General features: G+C 31.4%; 4 protein-coding genes across 10 annotated transcripts in view; 2 read left to right on the top strand and 2 right to left on the bottom strand.

The window, feature by feature from the left end:
• The window catches only part of LOC111707425 (N-acetylgalactosamine kinase), a 15,764-nt gene extending 7,973 nt beyond the window's left edge, over nt 1-7,791 (top strand). Inside the window, exons 11-19 of one of the 3 annotated variants that reach the window (XM_023480527.1) lie at nt 93-191; nt 964-1,019; nt 1,673-1,735; nt 2,536-2,594; nt 3,860-3,917; nt 4,837-4,907; nt 6,064-6,111; nt 7,167-7,223; nt 7,515-7,791. In XM_023480527.1, coding sequence (XP_023336295.1) covers nt 93-191; nt 964-1,019; nt 1,673-1,735; nt 2,536-2,594; nt 3,860-3,917; nt 4,837-4,907; nt 6,064-6,111; nt 7,167-7,223; nt 7,515-7,585 — 582 coding nt within the window. In that variant the 3' untranslated portion in view covers nt 7,586-7,791. Of the gene's footprint in view, nt 1-92; nt 192-963; nt 1,020-1,672; nt 1,736-2,535; nt 2,595-3,859; nt 3,918-4,836; nt 4,908-5,538; nt 5,589-5,614; nt 5,677-6,063; nt 6,112-7,166; nt 7,224-7,514 lie in introns of those variants that run through there. The other 2 variants (XM_023480530.1, XM_023480528.1) reach the window with 2 other exon arrangements.
• A 2,115-nt stretch (nt 7,792-9,906) lies between these two features.
• LOC111707433 (probable pyridoxal 5'-phosphate synthase subunit PDX2) lies at nt 9,907-12,485 on the bottom strand. Its single transcript, XM_023480542.1, has 3 exons — nt 12,357-12,485; nt 11,588-11,709; nt 9,907-10,301 (listed from the first exon to the last, which is right to left on the bottom strand). The coding sequence occupies exons 1-3, from the start codon at nt 12,483-12,485 to the stop codon at nt 10,034-10,036; spliced, it is 519 nt and encodes a 172-aa protein (XP_023336310.1). The 3' UTR covers nt 9,907-10,033.
• A 902-nt stretch (nt 12,486-13,387) lies between these two features.
• LOC111707432 (pyridoxal 5'-phosphate synthase subunit PdxT-like) overlaps nt 13,388-16,900 on the bottom strand; it is a 15,064-nt gene continuing 11,551 nt past the window's right edge. Inside the window, exon 7 of one of the 4 annotated variants that reach the window (XM_023480540.1) lies at nt 13,388-13,573. Coding sequence is in view for 2 of the 4 variants with exons in the window: in XM_023480538.1 (XP_023336306.1) it covers nt 13,476-13,573 (98 nt within the window). In the remaining 2 variants the exon portion in view is untranslated. The remainder of the gene's footprint in view (nt 13,574-16,900) is intronic. The other 3 variants (XM_023480538.1, XR_002766432.1, XM_023480539.1) reach the window with 3 other exon arrangements.
• The window catches only part of LOC111707430 (uncharacterized), a 6,057-nt gene continuing 5,687 nt past the window's right edge, over nt 16,531-16,900 (top strand). The window contains exon 1 of one of the 2 annotated variants that reach the window (XM_023480537.1): nt 16,531-16,748. In XM_023480537.1, coding sequence (XP_023336305.1) covers nt 16,684-16,748 — 65 coding nt within the window. In that variant the 5' untranslated portion in view covers nt 16,531-16,683. The remainder of the gene's footprint in view (nt 16,749-16,900) is intronic. The other variant, XM_023480536.1, reaches the window with a different exon arrangement.

Raw genomic sequence — 16,900 nt, forward strand, 5'->3', positions numbered from 1 at the left:
CTCCTACGCCCGTAGAATAAACGAAACACATTTGAAATCAATTTTATACCTCTTACTCACCATTCTGTTCTAAATACTGTCTAATAAACAAGACAAATGGAAAGTTTCGTGGATTAAGAGATGTTCAGACAGCTACCAATCAAAGTCACGAACAGATGCTGGAACACGTAGAAGCTATTCTTGATAAACAGGTGAACATGGGCAGCATTCAAAGGTTTTCGTGAGTGGATCGAAAAAAACCTGGGATGTTTGCGATCATTACAAATTATAAATTAAACAAGTTTGTTTATATTATTGTGATCAAATAAGGCCAATACGGAAAAAGCACACAATTTTGTAATTAGATTAACAATTTAAATTCTTAAAAATGAAAACCCAGTGAATATTTAATAAATACATGATAAATAGATCATATACATAATAAACCCTTGTTCTAATACTAATTTCAATTTTTGACACGGTTGGTAGGATATCCCTGAAATTCTGATTTGTTTTTTGAAGATTATTCTCCTAAAATATACTTACTATCCTTTCAACTTATAGTTTTCCACTCTTTTACCATATTATGAACATTTAAATTTTAATTGAATTTAAATTTTCTAAATATTATTTTAAGATGTACGTTCTCAAAGTGTAGCAAATATGTTTTTTAAGAGCGTTCAATTTTTATTATGAAATTATTACTTATATCTTACAATAGTTGATTTTTTTTTTTTCAAAGAAAAATAAATTTTAGTAAAAATTTATTTTCAAATTTGTAAACTGTAAACTGTAAACTGTAAACTGTAAACTGTAGACTGTAGCTGTAGACTGTAGACTGTAGACTGTAGACTGTAAACTGTAAACTGTAAACTGTAAACTGTAAACTGTAAACTGAACTGTAAACTGTAAACTGTAAACTGTTTACTGTAAACTGTAAACTGTAAACTGTAAACTGTAAACTGTAAACTGTAAACTGTATAGGTGTTTACAAGAGCTGATGTTTTGGAACAGCTTTCAATCACAGATCAGTTTCTCAGGTTAAAACAGCTGATTTTTTCAAAATGGCAGACTTCTGTGTTTGAAAAAAAAATATTCACTAATTGAGAGCAATCTTGAGAGATATTTTAGCTGTTGCTAACATACAAAAAAATAAAAGTAAAACATGACAAATTAATACAAAAAAATTAAATTTTAAAGCATGAATTTATTTGCAATCAAAATTGGAAGAGTTCAGAAGAAATATTAAAGTGAAGAATAATAATCGAAAAAATCATCATTTATTTTGATAAATATTCTAATTTTCAGTTATGTGGTACATATATATATATATATATACAATTACAAAAGTAGTTTTTAAAGAAGAAAACAAATTTTAATTCACACTTTTTGTTTAACAACCCTATATATATTCTTCCCTAGATAGAAAAAAGACTAAACATCCTCCTCAGATTAAGGTTTAAAGAGTACTCTTGTGAACCGTACATGTCACTCATTTTAATGGAGGCCGGGGCACTTGAAATTACGTCTCGATTCCCTTGAACTAAAACAAATTAAAATAGAGCAAGACAAAAAATATTAAAAAAATAAACTAAATTGATTGAAAAATAAATTAAATGGATGGAAAAGTAAATTAATTTGATGAGAAAATAAACTAAAATGATGAATAAATTAATAAAATTAATTTTTCTAGGGACGAGATATTAACCAACGATACAGAGAACATGGAAAATTTTAAACTCAAGCAGAGAGCTAGGTGATTTGTTGGTGCTAAATATTATATCTAGGGATTTCATTTAATCTTTGATTCGACCCAGATATAAAACTTACAGACTCATTTACAGCGGGTTTTTAACATTTAACTATCTTTCAATTTTAGCAAACTTATCCTTTATACTTTTACTCAAAATTGTTAGATACAGGCCACAAGGTGTCCCAATATACATGGAAATTATATGACAAGTACTATTTCATGTTTGGACCACACAGTATTATTTCGTAAAAACACTTTAAATGGATGGTTTTACAGTGATAACATTTCATAAAGAAAACCACTATTATTCTACCATTTGTTCTACCACTTTTTCCAGTTAAAATTGACAAATATATTCTAAAATCTGTCCAGATTCCAATTAGTTTTATAAATCGTCGAGTGTAATATCTCCGTCAATTTTTAAGACATTTAAAGAAGGAAGCTCATATTTTGGGAAGCTTTTAATGCGTACAATATTGTTCTAATACACTTTTGTCATTTATCAATTATCGGAATTCTAAGACGGTTTTTAAGTACTGTATAGTCTTTTAATTCTCATATCTATTGGGACACCCTATACCAAAAAGATTTTTCCACTTGGATACTTTTTATAGTTTATCAGAGACCGAATTTAATGATTTTGAGCTGCGTCACTAAACCACCCATTGCGGGTTTAAATTTGAACCACCGATTTTAAGTTAGAGATTCAGTAAGGATTTGAATCAGTGATTCAAATTTGAACTGACGGTAGGTTTGTTCTAATTCAAATTCGGTCTCATGTAAATTTTAATCCTCTTTTGTAGACATGTGTATAGCGAGTCTGCTCGCGTCTACAAATTTAGAGATATCTGTCACTCCGCAGGTATGAATCTTGTGATTAACATTTTTACAAACCAGTAACCAGACACTAGAAACCAGACACCAGAAACCAGAAACTAGAAACTAGAAACCAGAAACTAGAGACCAGAAACTAGAAACCAGAAACTAGAAACCAGACACTAGAAACCAGACACTAAAAACCAGACACTAGGAACCAGACACTAGAAACCAGACACTAGAAACCAGACACTAGAAACCAGATACTAAGAACCAGACACTAGGAACCAGACACTAGAAACCAGAAACCAGAAACCAGACACTAAAAACCAGAAACCAGAAACCAGACACTAGGAACCAGAATACAAAAACCAGAAAGAGGGAATCCAGATTAGGAGTTTATGGGATGTTAGATAAACAATGATATGATACAATAAAGAGCAGAATTTGATGGCATTGCTTGCAAAACGTTTACTCCATGACCTAGGAATTTGTAAAGCCCAAAAACGAAAAAATAAAAAACTGGGGTTGGAGAGGAAAATTAGATTTTTATAGGATCCCAAAGATCATTTGTTTGATGACTTTTTTGAAAAATTATGAATCTCCCATTAATGGCATGATTTCTTAAAAATATCTTTCATATTTTATAAGTAAAATGCCTGTTCATCGTTATAAAGAATTGTTATGTTAGCAAACATTTTGTTGTTGTTGTTGTGCAAGGGAGGGGCACCTGCGCCTAGAACGCCATGAGATTTGAGAACTCTCAGATTTGCCAGTACCAACCCTACGCTGTAAACTGTCAACTGAACTTAAAAGTTTTTTAAATTAATTCCGTTTTGCTGTAATTTTTGATCCAAGTGATAATTAGAAAGGAATCCTAAAGTTTAAAACATTTTTAATAATTGCCCCCCCCCCCCCCGCGTTTGCCCTGAAAATTATCATTACCTATTGTTAAACCTCTGCTTATTATTATTATTATTATTATTACCAATCAACCAACAGTCAAAGAATCATGTCAGGACGGCAATGATACCTTTGATCTCCAGGGACTTACCCGTGTCCGGTTGGGTCTCATGGATCATATCGGGTTTGAATTTTTTTAAGACTCAGTGTGTATGCCAGATATGTATGGAGGCCTAATAATGCTTTAAAGGCATTATTGAACAGTGACACATTGCCTGATTTAACCTCAAGGAAAAATTTTAACTCATTTAGAATGAGTTATTCAGGTTTTGTTTGAATGGATGGTAACTAAAAAGACAGTGGAAATATTTTCCTTTTTTCCTTAAATATAGAAATATCTTTTGATAGGAGACGGAGCTTTGAGAAGTCTTGGTGAACTGATGAACTTCAGCCATTCTTCCTGCAGGTAGGTGGAACACAGAGTGGCTTTCCTGATACAAAACAGTACCCCTTAAAGCTTTGTATGATCAGGAATGAATATCTTACAGTGATGTTCTAAATAAGCCGGAATAAAATTAATTGATTGATAACTTCAAAGGACAAGGACAAGGGCAAGGACAACAATACCAATAATAATACCAATATTAATACCAATAATAATAGCAACAATAATACCAACAATAATACCAATGTTTATACCAATAATAATAGCAACAATAATACCAACAATAATACCAATGTTTATACCAATAATAATAGCAACAATAATACCAACAATAATACCAATGTTTATACCAATAATAATAGCAACAATAATACCAACAATAATACCAATGTTTATACCAATAATAATAGCAACAATAATACCAACAATAATACCAATGTTTATACCAATAATAATAGCAACAATAATACCAACAATAATACCAATGTTTATACCAATAATAATAGCAACAATAATACCAACAATAATACCAATGTTTATACCAATAATAATAGCAACAATAATACCAACAATAATACCAATGTTTATACCAATAATAATAGCAACAATAATACCAACAATAATACCAATGTTTATACCAATAATAATAGCAACAATAATACCAACAATAATACCAATGTTTATACCAATAATAATAGCAACAATAATACCAACAATAATACCAATGTTTATACCAATAATAATAGCAACAATAATACNTAATAATAATACTAATAATAATACTTATAATAATACTAATAATAATACTAATAATAATACTAATAATAATAATGCTAATAATAATGCTAATAATAATACTAATAATAATACTTATAATAATACCAATAATAATGCTAATAATAATACTAATAATAATACTAATAATAATGATATTGTCTAGGGATGATTATGAATGTTCTGCCCCTAGTTTAGATAAACTTGTTGAAGCTTCTCTAAGCCTAGGAGCTTATGGTAAATATAAAACAGAAAACTATTTTTAAAGGGTTTGTCCACCTTCTTAAAAATGCACTTCTTACAAAATTAAGATCACAACTTTCAGTTAGGGTTTCCAACGAACGAAACGTTTCGCGAAAAAATGCAATAATTTTTAGTCGCATTTTGCAAACTTTTTGGCAAAATTTCGCATTTTTTCGTAAAAATTAAATGAAGCGAAAACGAAGCGAAATTTCGCGAAAATTTGAAGTCTGAAAATTTTGCGAAATGCGAAAATATTTTTGCAAAATGCGAAAATTTTGCGATCTATCTGATTTCTCCTAGTCGTTCTTAAATCTATATTTTTATTTTGTGTTGATCAATTGGGCTCGCAGATAAATCCCTCTTTGAAAATGAGTCTAATATTCTCAACATTTAGTCCTTTTTGATGAATTTTCGCAACTTTATCGCAAAAATATTTTGTATTTGTTTACAAATATTTCGCGATTTGCTTTTTTTTGCAAGATTGTCGCATTTCTTTCGGTAAATTTTCTCATTTTTTCGCGAAATTTTCGCATTTTTATTTCACGAAAATTTCGCATTTCTTCGCGAAACAGATTCATGGAAAATTTCGCGTATAGTAAATTGTACTGAAGTATCATTAGCGTAGGTTCGAGACTAACTGGTGTAGGTTGGGGAGAATGTACTGTAATATAGTAAACTGTACTAAAGTATTATTAAAGTAGGTTCGAGACTAACTGGTGTAGGTTGGGGAGAATGTACTGTAATATAGTAAACTGTACTAAAGTATTATTAGCATAGGTTCAAGATTAACTGGTGTAGGTTGGGGAGAATGTACTGTAATATAGTAAACTGTACTAAAGTATTATTAGCGTAGGTTTAAGATTAACTGGTGTAGGTTGGGGAGGATGTACTGTAATATAGTAAACTGTACTAAAGTATCATTATTGTAGGTTCAAGACTAACTGGTGTAGGTTGGGGAGGATGTACTGTAATATAGTAATAAAGTATTATTATTGTAGGTTCAAGACTAACTGGTGTAGGTTGGGGAGGATGTACTGTAATATAGTAAACTGTACTAAAGTATTATTATTGTAGGTTCAAGATTAACTGGTGTAGGTTGGGGAGGATGTACTGTAATATAGTAAACTGTACTAAAGAATTATTATCGTAGGTTCGAGACTAACTGGTGCAGGTTGGGGAGGATGTACAGTTTCACTAGGTTAAAAAAAACTTTAATCTAAAAGTTCGCATGGCCTCCACCCCCCACCCCCCCTCTTCACATAAAAATAAATAAAAGATTATTATTTGCTTATATTCATTTTACTCTTGATCAGTTTATTTGGTTTTATATTTTTCTACATCCCCCTCTTCATTATTCGAAATAAAACCAAAATGTGAAAAAATGTAAATGATATTTTAACAAAATAAAAACGTAATTTTTCAAAGAAAACATATTTATTTTTATTTTCTATGCATTTGATATTTTGAAAAAAAATAAGAGAATTAATGCATATCGAGAGGAAGTTGAACTGGGAGGGACTAGTTTAAGTTCAAATTTTACTTAAACTTTTAGTGAGTTTTTACAAAAGTCAATACTTAACGGATTTATAAATATTTAAAACCGCGCTCAAAACTGAAAGATTTAATATTTGTTGATGGTGAAGAACAGGCAAGCATAATTAATGCATTTTGACAGTTCAGAAAAAAATCAAATTCGTTTTTTTTTCTACATTACTAACATTAAACCACCGACTTTGGTACCTCAAGAGAAAATTTTATACAGCGATCCAGTGTTGTAATTTAATTAGAGCCTGGTGGCTATTTAAGAGTATTTGAACCACCCGTACCTAGTCCCACTTCTTTTCTTTATTTCCTTCAAGTCCGCTAGGTGTCTCTCCCACGTTGACACCTGGCGGCCAACTAATCATCGTTTAAATTGCATCATATATAAAACAAATAAAAAAATATTGTGAAATATCAACTATATAAGAACCGTCGAATAAAATTCGAGGATTATTGGTTGTTATATCTCAATGATTTGTCTGGAATTAAATTGATTTGTTTACGATCTGAGTCGAATGTTGCAATTTTCTGATTTTGTATGGACGCTACGTTCTTCTGTATTAGCCGTTTTTAACCAATGTTCTCCTTACAGGCGCAAAAGATTGAAGTAAAATTAGTAGCGATCACCATAGTATTTTTTTTCGACGTAACCCTACCCTCTTTCATATTTCGCTAACACTCCCTTTAATAGATTTCCAACTATTTTTTTAGTCCCGAGTGATTCTGTTTCTGACTTCATGAGTGGACTGAAGACGACTTATTACAAAGGAACAAATTATTATATTCACTACAGTGTAGAACACTTTTAATGTTGGATGTCTTTTTCTATATTATCTTTTTGTTTTACTAGAAGTTCTTTCTTTTAATATAGAAATGTCGCAAATAATGTTACAATTTGAATTTTTTTTATCCAGAACGACAATAAAATAAATAGAAACTTATTACACCGTTGTCTGGTTACCCGTAAACCTCAAAACTGTTCAAAATAGAGTTTAAATTTATTTGCAATTGAAATTTTAAAATTCAGAAAAAGAGATGAATATTGTTTTGTGGGATTAGGACGAGAAGATCTAGAAAATGTCGTCTTCCAAACCAAACCTGGCGCTGGAGCCCAATTATGGAAACTATAGGAGATAAAGAAGATAAATATCTGCTTGAATAAAAATGTCAAGAGTACATTTGTTTGAAAAATTGTTGTTATTCATAAGGCCTTAAAACTTGCAATACTAAATGTTTTAAAAAACTTTGCTAGACCAAAAGAAAAAAAGTTTTTGGATACTACTGTAAACTATACGTATACAAGATTAAATGATAAAATTCCTGGAGGGGGGGGGGGGTAACAAATGTTACAGGCCTCCCCCCCCCCCTTTGAAATGTATCTATATATGGAATTGGGAGTGGGATTCAAGGGAAACAATATTTTTATTGTTTTTGAGTTTCTAGATGTAGACATAATATTTCTAACCTCCTTCTCTCCCTTTGCATGCGGAGTTGGTTAAATTGATTTTAGGAATAGTTTCAACAATAAGTTGCAATTGAATTATTGTTTAAACATTTCTGTTTTTTTTCCTAAAAGCATTTTAAAATGTGACTTTTTCTTTCTTCAGTGGATATCTTTTTTAAAGATAAATGTGATATATTTAAGATAATTTGTTTAATTGATAAAATTTTATAGTTAACAATTTACAAATTAAAACCCTTGAAGGGACTTTACGTGTAATTTCAAGTAACCCTCAAGATGACAAACAGATTATTTTCATTTGTTGTTTCTCAGCAAAAGTGACTTGCAAGTCTCTTGCTAAAGACTGGAGAAATTACCAGAATTAAATAATCTTTGGATCAGATATGGGTGTCAAGGGTACTGTTGTGAATCGGACTTGAAATTACGCTTACAGTCCTTTTAAGGTTTCATTTTGTTTTCTCCCTTAGATATATTTTGGTTTTGCAAAAAAAATATAGTTACAGGAAGCCTTTGATGTAAGTGCATGCTAATTGGGTAATACTGAACATTGAAGCAAACAAAATTATCTTATAAGGTTGAAATTTGATTTTGTAATTTTGTAATTAAGTTAAATGTGTGACTTAGATTTTTATCATTTTTATATTTTGATTACGAAAACTGGTAGTGTGTGTAATATTACATTTATAGCAATAAAGTTTTGCAGAAAATTAATAATTGGTATTTTAATATTGAAGTTTGGAAATACGAAATTTAAACAATTCAGCGCTGAAAACTTTAGAATGGTGGATATCGAGATTATGGCTTGATCCTCTCTTATTGCTAATCTGAAGACTAATTTAGTCTTTAGATTAACTTATATAGATTAAAGATGCGCTCTTCCACTTTTGAAAATCCGGTTTTTGATTTTTACGCATTTCTGTTGTCATTTCTGTGTCATATCAATTGAACTAATGATCGATTTAACTAACGTAAGTTTGGGATTAATGTTTATTAACACTAACGTTCAAAATGGCTCAAATAGTCCTCAAATGGGATAAAATATGTTTTTTTAATAAGTTCATATTAACATGATTAAATTTATATTTGTTTAAATGCTCTAAAAGCTGGCTTGGAAACAGCTGACTTTAGTTCAATCGGATAATAGTCCAATCGATATAGCATCGCATCTGTAATTGTATTCAAACGTAACTCTTATTCATTAGGGATATCCAAAAAAGAGGATTAAAAAGAAAATCAAAAGTGTGTACATTGGATATTCAGATTAAGCAATCGGGATTAAGGATATCCCATTCTAACGTTTTCAGCTCAGTTATCATTTTTATTTCCTATTGCTCATATATTTTACAATTTTTTGCAGGTAGTTTTGCAGTTATTTTTGCAGGTATTTTTGCAGATATTTTTGCAGTTATTTTTGCAGTTATTTTTGCGAGTATTTTTGCAGGTATTTTTGCAGTTATTTTTGCAGGTATTTTTGCAGGTATTTTGCAGGTATATTTGCAGTTATTTTTGCAGGTATTTTTCAGGTATTTTTGCAGATATTTTTGCAGTTATTTTTGCAGTTATTTTTGCAGGTATTTTTGCAGTTATTTTTGCAGGTATTTTTGCAGATATTTTTGCAGTTATTTTTGCAGTTATTTTTGCAGGTATTTTTGCAGGTATTTTTGCAGTTATTTTTGCAGTTATTTTTGCAGGTATTTTTGCAGGTATTTTTGCAGGTATTTTGCAGGTATATTTGCAGGTATTTTTGCAGGTATACCCATTAAATTGTAGAATAGGATAAAGACATTTAAGTTTTGCCAGTAGATTATAAATAAAATAGATCTGAATTATGCTACACTGCACAATTGCTTTGTTTCTTATTTATTGGACTATTTAAAATCAAAACAGCTTTCTTCTATTCTACAGCTTTATGGGTTCCACTGTAAGTTAGGTGGACTATTGGGTTCAGAGAAGGGCCTTCTACTCCAAATCTGGACAACTGTTCACCACTTAACATTATTTTCATGTATTAAATTAAAAACCTTTCTTTGTAATCATAATGCCATATATTCATGTACAAATCATTGTGTCGATCAATCTAAACTTTAACACATAATTCATATCCACAATAGTTCGTTTAGTCGCTATCTGCCTCCTTTAAAACCATAGTTATAAAGTAAATGTGGAATCTTGGGTCTGTTGTGAGTTCTGGATGAAAAGCGGTCGCCATATTGTTTCCTTGCCGTACACCAATTATTTGGTTTGGTTCTTTCGCCATATTGTTTCCCTGGTGGACGCCATTTTGTTGGTTCCGTTCTTGAGGCAGGATTTCCTTCTCTCCAAGCAAGGCAAGGATTTCGACTCCGTTTTGTATTCCGACAACTCCGGGTGCTCGGATGAAAATCCTAGAACAGAAATATTTGGATAACATTTTTTTACAGTGGTAACTATAAGAAAGTGGAATGATCGTCTTGTTCTTTCTTTTTATCATAAAATTTTAAGTTATTAGGTTTTAAATAACGAAAATATAAATGCCAAAAACTATATTTTACAAAATATGCCATGACATTTATTATGAAAAGAAAAGACCAAGAGGAGGTAAGGAACCCCCGGACGCCATGAGCCTCCGCTATGCAGACACGCAGAAATGTGCATGCGCCATACATCAAAATGTGCCTGTGTAATACAGGAGGTTTTTTTTAATCTTGTGTTACAAGTTAAAATAAAAGATTTTTTACAAATTTTTCGACTTAGTGGCATGAGAGGTTTCTCAAAGATCAGAAGTATTTATCAATAATCATAACTAATGCCTGATTTTGACTAATAAAGCTTTGTATATAAAACTTTAAACATTTCTTACGCAGAAAGAAAAATATTAAGAAAAAAAATTTGGAATTTCATTTATTTTCATCTTTTGTGATCTTTGATTTAAGCGATACCTATTTTTGTGGTTAAAATGAAATCTAGAAAATTTGTATCAGTTATTAAAATCAATTAAAATTTTTTTTTCAAAAAAAGGTATTGTTTATATCAAAACATACCAATTTACTCCAGAAATATTTCTCCAATTATCTTCCTTTCTGCCTGAGAAATGTTTAAAGTTTTATATACAACTTTATTAGTCACTAGTTGAAGGGCCGGCGTTGCCCGTGGAAGAAAAATATTTGAAAAAATTAGAATAAAAAAAAATTTGAAATTTTTTTAGCCTAAAACACCCCACGGCCACCCATGAGTGTCCACAAAAAAATTCAGCCCAATCGGTCCAGCCGGCTATGCGCAACATATATATATGAATATACAAATGTCTTGTTTTATTATATAGATAATTAGGCACTCTTACGATAATTGATAAATACTTCTCATCTTTGAGGAACCTCTCATGCCACTTTGCCGAAAAATTTGTAAAAAATCTTTTATTTAAACTTAAAACACAAGTTTAAAAAAACCTCCTGTATTACACAGGGACATTTTGATGTATTTGCACATGCTCATTTAAGCATGTTTGCGTAGCGGAGGCTCATGGCGTCCGGGGGTTCCCTCCCTCCTAAGATAACAACCAATATAACTGTAATTCCACCGTTTTCTACTATAAAGTTATTTTGTTTGTTTTAGAATTGATGAGTCGTAAATAATGTGATTTTATATTAGGAAACAAAATATTTTTTAAATATGTAATTAATTTTTAAAATACCCTTTGTATAGGGAAGAACTACCAGCAACAAGGTCCGTGTCGACAAGATGAATATCAGCGACAAAACTGTTCTTCTGTCGGCCGAAAAAATTTCGACAAACAGTAATGTCTATTCCTCCCAACTGTAATAAAAACATATAATTTAAATAAAATACACAAACTGACGCCCCACATCTCCTTCGTAAACAAAATTGCAAAATAACGAACATTCTGAGCATTATTTCAATCAAAAAGTTCGTCATTTCTAAATTATTTTGATTGTTCGTTATTACAAAAAAAAAACTGTGTTTGGTTTCATTTGAATACTGTTTTAGTCTATAATTTAACAATCTTTTAACTTAATGAGTTGTTTTTCTATACTTTTTCCTTTAAAACGCATATGCCGACAAAAATGTAAAAAAAAGAAAAGGCTAAAAAAATATGTTTTATTGTGTTTGTTTTGATCGAAAGTCACAAACAATAAAAATTTTAAGGCTCCCTTAGATCTATTTTATTTTCATATATGCAAGAAACATAATTCAACTTATCACGCACCTCTGACCCTTCAGTAAAAGTAAATTCAAACTAAAGTCTGACCGCGTCAATCTTGTAGCACCGGCTAGTCCAATTGAGTGTCTAGTTTATTCACCCAATATCCGGGCGTACAGTACAAACCGAATAAACAAAATAAAACCGATTATAAACTATTATAGTTGATCTTTATTCCTTCCCTAAAATGTGCTCATAGAACCTTTTTCCACAATTATTTAATTTTACTTAATTTACTTACCCCATCAACATTTTCTTCTGTATTTTCCTGTGCTTTCGAATTCTTTACAGAAATAACATAAAATGTTTTATTGTATAATATAATTAAATATTCAATTGTGGTCGCCGAAATAAAGTTGACTATTATCATCATTATTATTATTATTATTGTTATTATTATTATTATTATTGTTATTATTATTATTATTATTATTNCCCCCTCCCCCAACTACACAATCTACATAAGTTCGATACTTTATTAACACACAAATATATGTTTTTAGAATGTTATAAATATTAAAAAATGGCTATTCATGAATTAAGACATTGTAAATACAGTTTTTGCATCTAATTCATTCCGTGAAATTGGCGTTTTAGTGCAATTACACCTTCTGATTTGCACGGAATTTTGAGAAAAATGCAAAGTTTCCACGAAATTTTTCTTACGTATGGAAGAGCAAAAAATCACAAAAAGTTGGCCCTCATGCAGTTTTGAATAAAAAGATACAAAATAAACCCCCTCTTCTTGGCCCCCCTCTTCTTGGCCCCAATTGTGATTCGATCCTTTCCTTTCCTGTTCCAACTAATGCCGTTTGAATTGATCGTTTGAACTATTGGTCGTTTAAACTCTACTGCACGTGGTACCACATGAAGTAGTTCTGTTCAAACGACTTTGTTTCATGCTCATTTAAACTAAATTCTTCATTTGAGCATAAATAAACACAATTATTCAAAATCAAAAGAATGAATATCTAAATAGTTCAAATGAACAATAAAGTGTAAATGAACAAAATGTTGTTCAAATTAGCCAAAAAATAGTTCTAAAAAAACAAAAAGATAGTTATATACACAAAAAAAGTTCAAATAAAGAAAATATACTTCAAATGTACATAAAAAAGTCTTCAAAAAAACTTTGAGAACATTTTAAATTCTATGTTCATTTTAAATATTTTTTGTTCATTCAAACGTTCTTTGATGCACTTGAACTGAAATTATTATAAAACTGCTGATGTTTAAAGAAAAAAGTTCAAATGAGCAAATATTGTGTTAATTTGAACATTAGTTAATATGAACAATAGTTCAAACCGCAGTAATTCAAACAAACATTGCACCTAGGTGCTTTTTTCCGTATACTTCTAGATCATATCCACTGACCTGTTCTCCCCCCTTCCCTCCAGTCTTGAAGAGTATTTAGAAAATCCTCATTCAGAAATTTCTTCAGGGTAGTTGATTCTCCACCTATGGAAAATACTGTGAAATACAAGGGCGTACACAGAAATAAAATTTAGGAGGGGGCAAATATGCGCGAAGCGCAAAATTTGAACTTTAAATTCAAAGGGGGGGGGGGGTGGCCTTCTGACTCAACCCTCAAAAGTAGATTTTTTTGAATTGTTTCCGCGATTTTTGTAATAAATACGGAAATCCATCAAAACCCAATTTTTGAGGGGTTTCCTCTTTATTTTTAGGCATGTACGCTTTTTAGCTGACAAATATTTTTGAATTTTTAAAAACTTTATTTAGTTAAAGTGTTTCCTCCTTTTAGGAGGTGTTTCCGCAAAATATTTGAGGCGTTTCTGTATTTTTAAAAACTCTATTATTTAGTCGAGGTGTTTCCTCTTTTTTTTCGAGGTGTTTTCGTAATTTAAAAAACTTCATTTAGTTGAGGTATTTCCGCAAAATTTTGAGTAGCTATTAAAAAGATTTAAAAACTTTGAAAAAATAGGTGATAACTCAACTAATTTTAGAGTTTTCAGAATTTTGTTAAGGCGTTTCCGTCTTTTGATTTTTCAATAAAAGATTTTTCAAACTCCACATTAAGTTTAGACATTTCTGCACATTATTTTTTAGGTGTTCTGATTTTAAAATAATTTATATTCTTTTTTAATTTCTCGAAAAAAAGTTTTCAAAGTAATTTTGTTCTTGACTTGTCGTTTCAAGAGAAAAACAACTCGTTATTTTTCTTACTATGTTTTCTAACTACTTTTTACCATTTTTGTGAGCCATTTCCATACATAAATAAAAGTGTATAAAAATGGTTTATTTATTCTTAGTTCAATTTTGTCATCCCTTTAAATATGCACTATACACATAGATTTTGACAAAGTAAAGTACTGTAACATTAAAAGATTCATTTCAGGTGCAATCTTGCGAAATATTAAAGGAAGGGTTAAATATATAGAATTTAAGAAGATATATTGATATTACTAAAAATACACATTGATGTAATTAGATAGAACGACCAAAATATTTATTTGATACAGCTTGCTAACGTTGTTCACAGAAAAGTAATTTTAATTATTTATATATGTAATTAAATTAAGGAAACCGAATAAATTAACATTGTTATGCACAATTTGCCTTACACAAGAGCTTCCGCTGTGCATCTACAGGGACTATCCTACTAAGTTTTTGCCACAAACTCATATTTTATAAACCCCTATTTTTTTTAAACCTGATGGTGTAAACCTTACTTCTAACTTGGGCTTTTCATAGTTCATAGAATTTATAGTTTAAAAATATTAAAGATCTGCGACATCATGTTGAACAGATATAGGGATTATAATTTTGGGGTTTTGGAAAAATCTCATTTCCTTTGCTCCTCTGATATAAATCATCAAATGTATGTTCTGTTCTAAGCCAAGCACAGCCTAAGTATGAAAGATATACGGTTCTTTATTACAGGTAAAAACTATTCGGTATTTTTGTCAGAATAGGGGTTTTAAGGTGGGGGGGGGGGGGCACATAATGTTCTATGGTGTGCACAGATAAAAATAAGGTGCCCTCCCCCCCTACACTGAAGCTCTTGAAGGCCCCTGCTAGTACAAAAAAGGTGTGCACTGTGCACAGATAAAATAAGGTGCCGCCCCCCCCCCTACACTCTCTTACCAGCTGGTACAAAAAAAAACACCTCAACTAAATAAAGTTTTCATTTTTTTTTTGAAAAACGGAAATGCCTCAAAAATATGCGGAATTGCCTCAAAAATAGATGAAACACCTCCACTGCACAAAGTTTTTAAAGTTTTATTTGAAAAACGGAAACGCCTCAAAAATATGCGGTAACACCTCAAAAAAAGAGGAAACACCAGTAGCGGATACAGGGGGGGGGGCCGGGGGACATTCGCCCCCCCCTGACAGATTCAGGGAGGGGCTTAGCCCCCCCCCTGAATTTGGAATTTTTTGTTCCTATTTTCAGATAAGCTTCTCAATAGCGTGCTTAAGGGAAAGTTAGAAACCCTAGTACAAAACAGGAAAAATGTCTGTCTTAACAAACTATAATGTGTGAGAAGTTAAAAATCTAGTTTTTTAGTCTTTAGTCATTAATTTTGACTCTTTTTCAGTCTTTTAAGTTAAAAAAAAAATTTGCCTGCGGCACGATTTTTGTTCCTAATCATGAATTTTTTTTCCTAAAAAATCTCCCCCCCCCCTCACTTAAATCCTGTATCCGCCCCTGGCAAACGGAATTTCCTCAAAAATAAAGGGAAACGCCTCAAAAACGAGGAAACACCTCAACTATAAATATTGGGAAAAGACTCAAAAATATTTGGAAATCCCTCACCCTTTCCCAGTTTTGAGGGATTTCCAAAAATAAAACGGAAATTCCTCAAAAGCGGTTTTTGAGGCATTTCCTAGGCCCCCCCCCCCCCTACATATATATATATTCCTGCATATATACCCTTGAATTATTTGGTCTTATAGATATAAAAAAACCGAGGAAAACTCAAAACAGTTCGTTTTTGTGTTTATATTAAAACAGCAATAATCATTGACCTCAGGGGCGTACTCAGGAATTTCTCCGGGGGTAGGGGGCTTTAACAATTTTTTTTCTAGTGGGGGGAGATCTCCTTGAAACCAAAAAGTTCACTGATCCAGGGGGGCAGAGTCCCCATAGCACCCCCGAGTACGCCCCTGATTATCGTCGTAAAATAATTATGAAAAATAAACAGAAGTATTTTCTTAAACATTAAACCTAACTCTAAATTGTCAAAAATCCATTGAATAGCAAATTTTTATCCACAAATTCCTCAAAAATAAATAAAAATCCCCAGAAATGTATAGAGTTTTCTGATTAATTAGGTTTTATTCCCGAACTGACTGGAGAGAAGTGCTAAACTCTGATTGGATGGTAATCAAAGCGGATAGTTTTACAATTGGCCGGTATTTGATCACGTGACCGTGGGAAACAATAATTTCAATGATTCTCACAGTTCTGCCGAACTATGACTTTCGCATTGAAACAGACAGTGTCAGTCACAGTCACAGTCAGATTGCTACTGTTGCAAGTATCTTTTAATCATCGAATTATTCAATTGTAGAGTGAGGGCAGTGAATCGTTCATTTTTGTTGAAGAAATGGGGTCTTCAAAAGGATATTGCAGCTTTTGCTTGAAGAATGGAGAACCGGAGAAAACTTACAGGTATTATTAACTTATAGCTTTAAGCTTTGTTTTATAAGGGGTGCACTCAGGAATTTGTACTGGGGGGCTCAAATTTCTTTCCAGGTGGAGGGCTCAGCACCCGTCGGGGCCAGGAAACCTTAGATTTTCTGGATCCATGTGGGAGGGGGGGG

This window comes from Eurytemora carolleeae, unplaced genomic scaffold (genome assembly GCF_000591075.1).
Source record: "Eurytemora carolleeae unplaced genomic scaffold, Eaff_2.0 scaffold440, whole genome shotgun sequence".
Lineage (NCBI taxonomy): Eukaryota > Metazoa > Arthropoda > Copepoda > Calanoida > Temoridae > Eurytemora > Eurytemora carolleeae.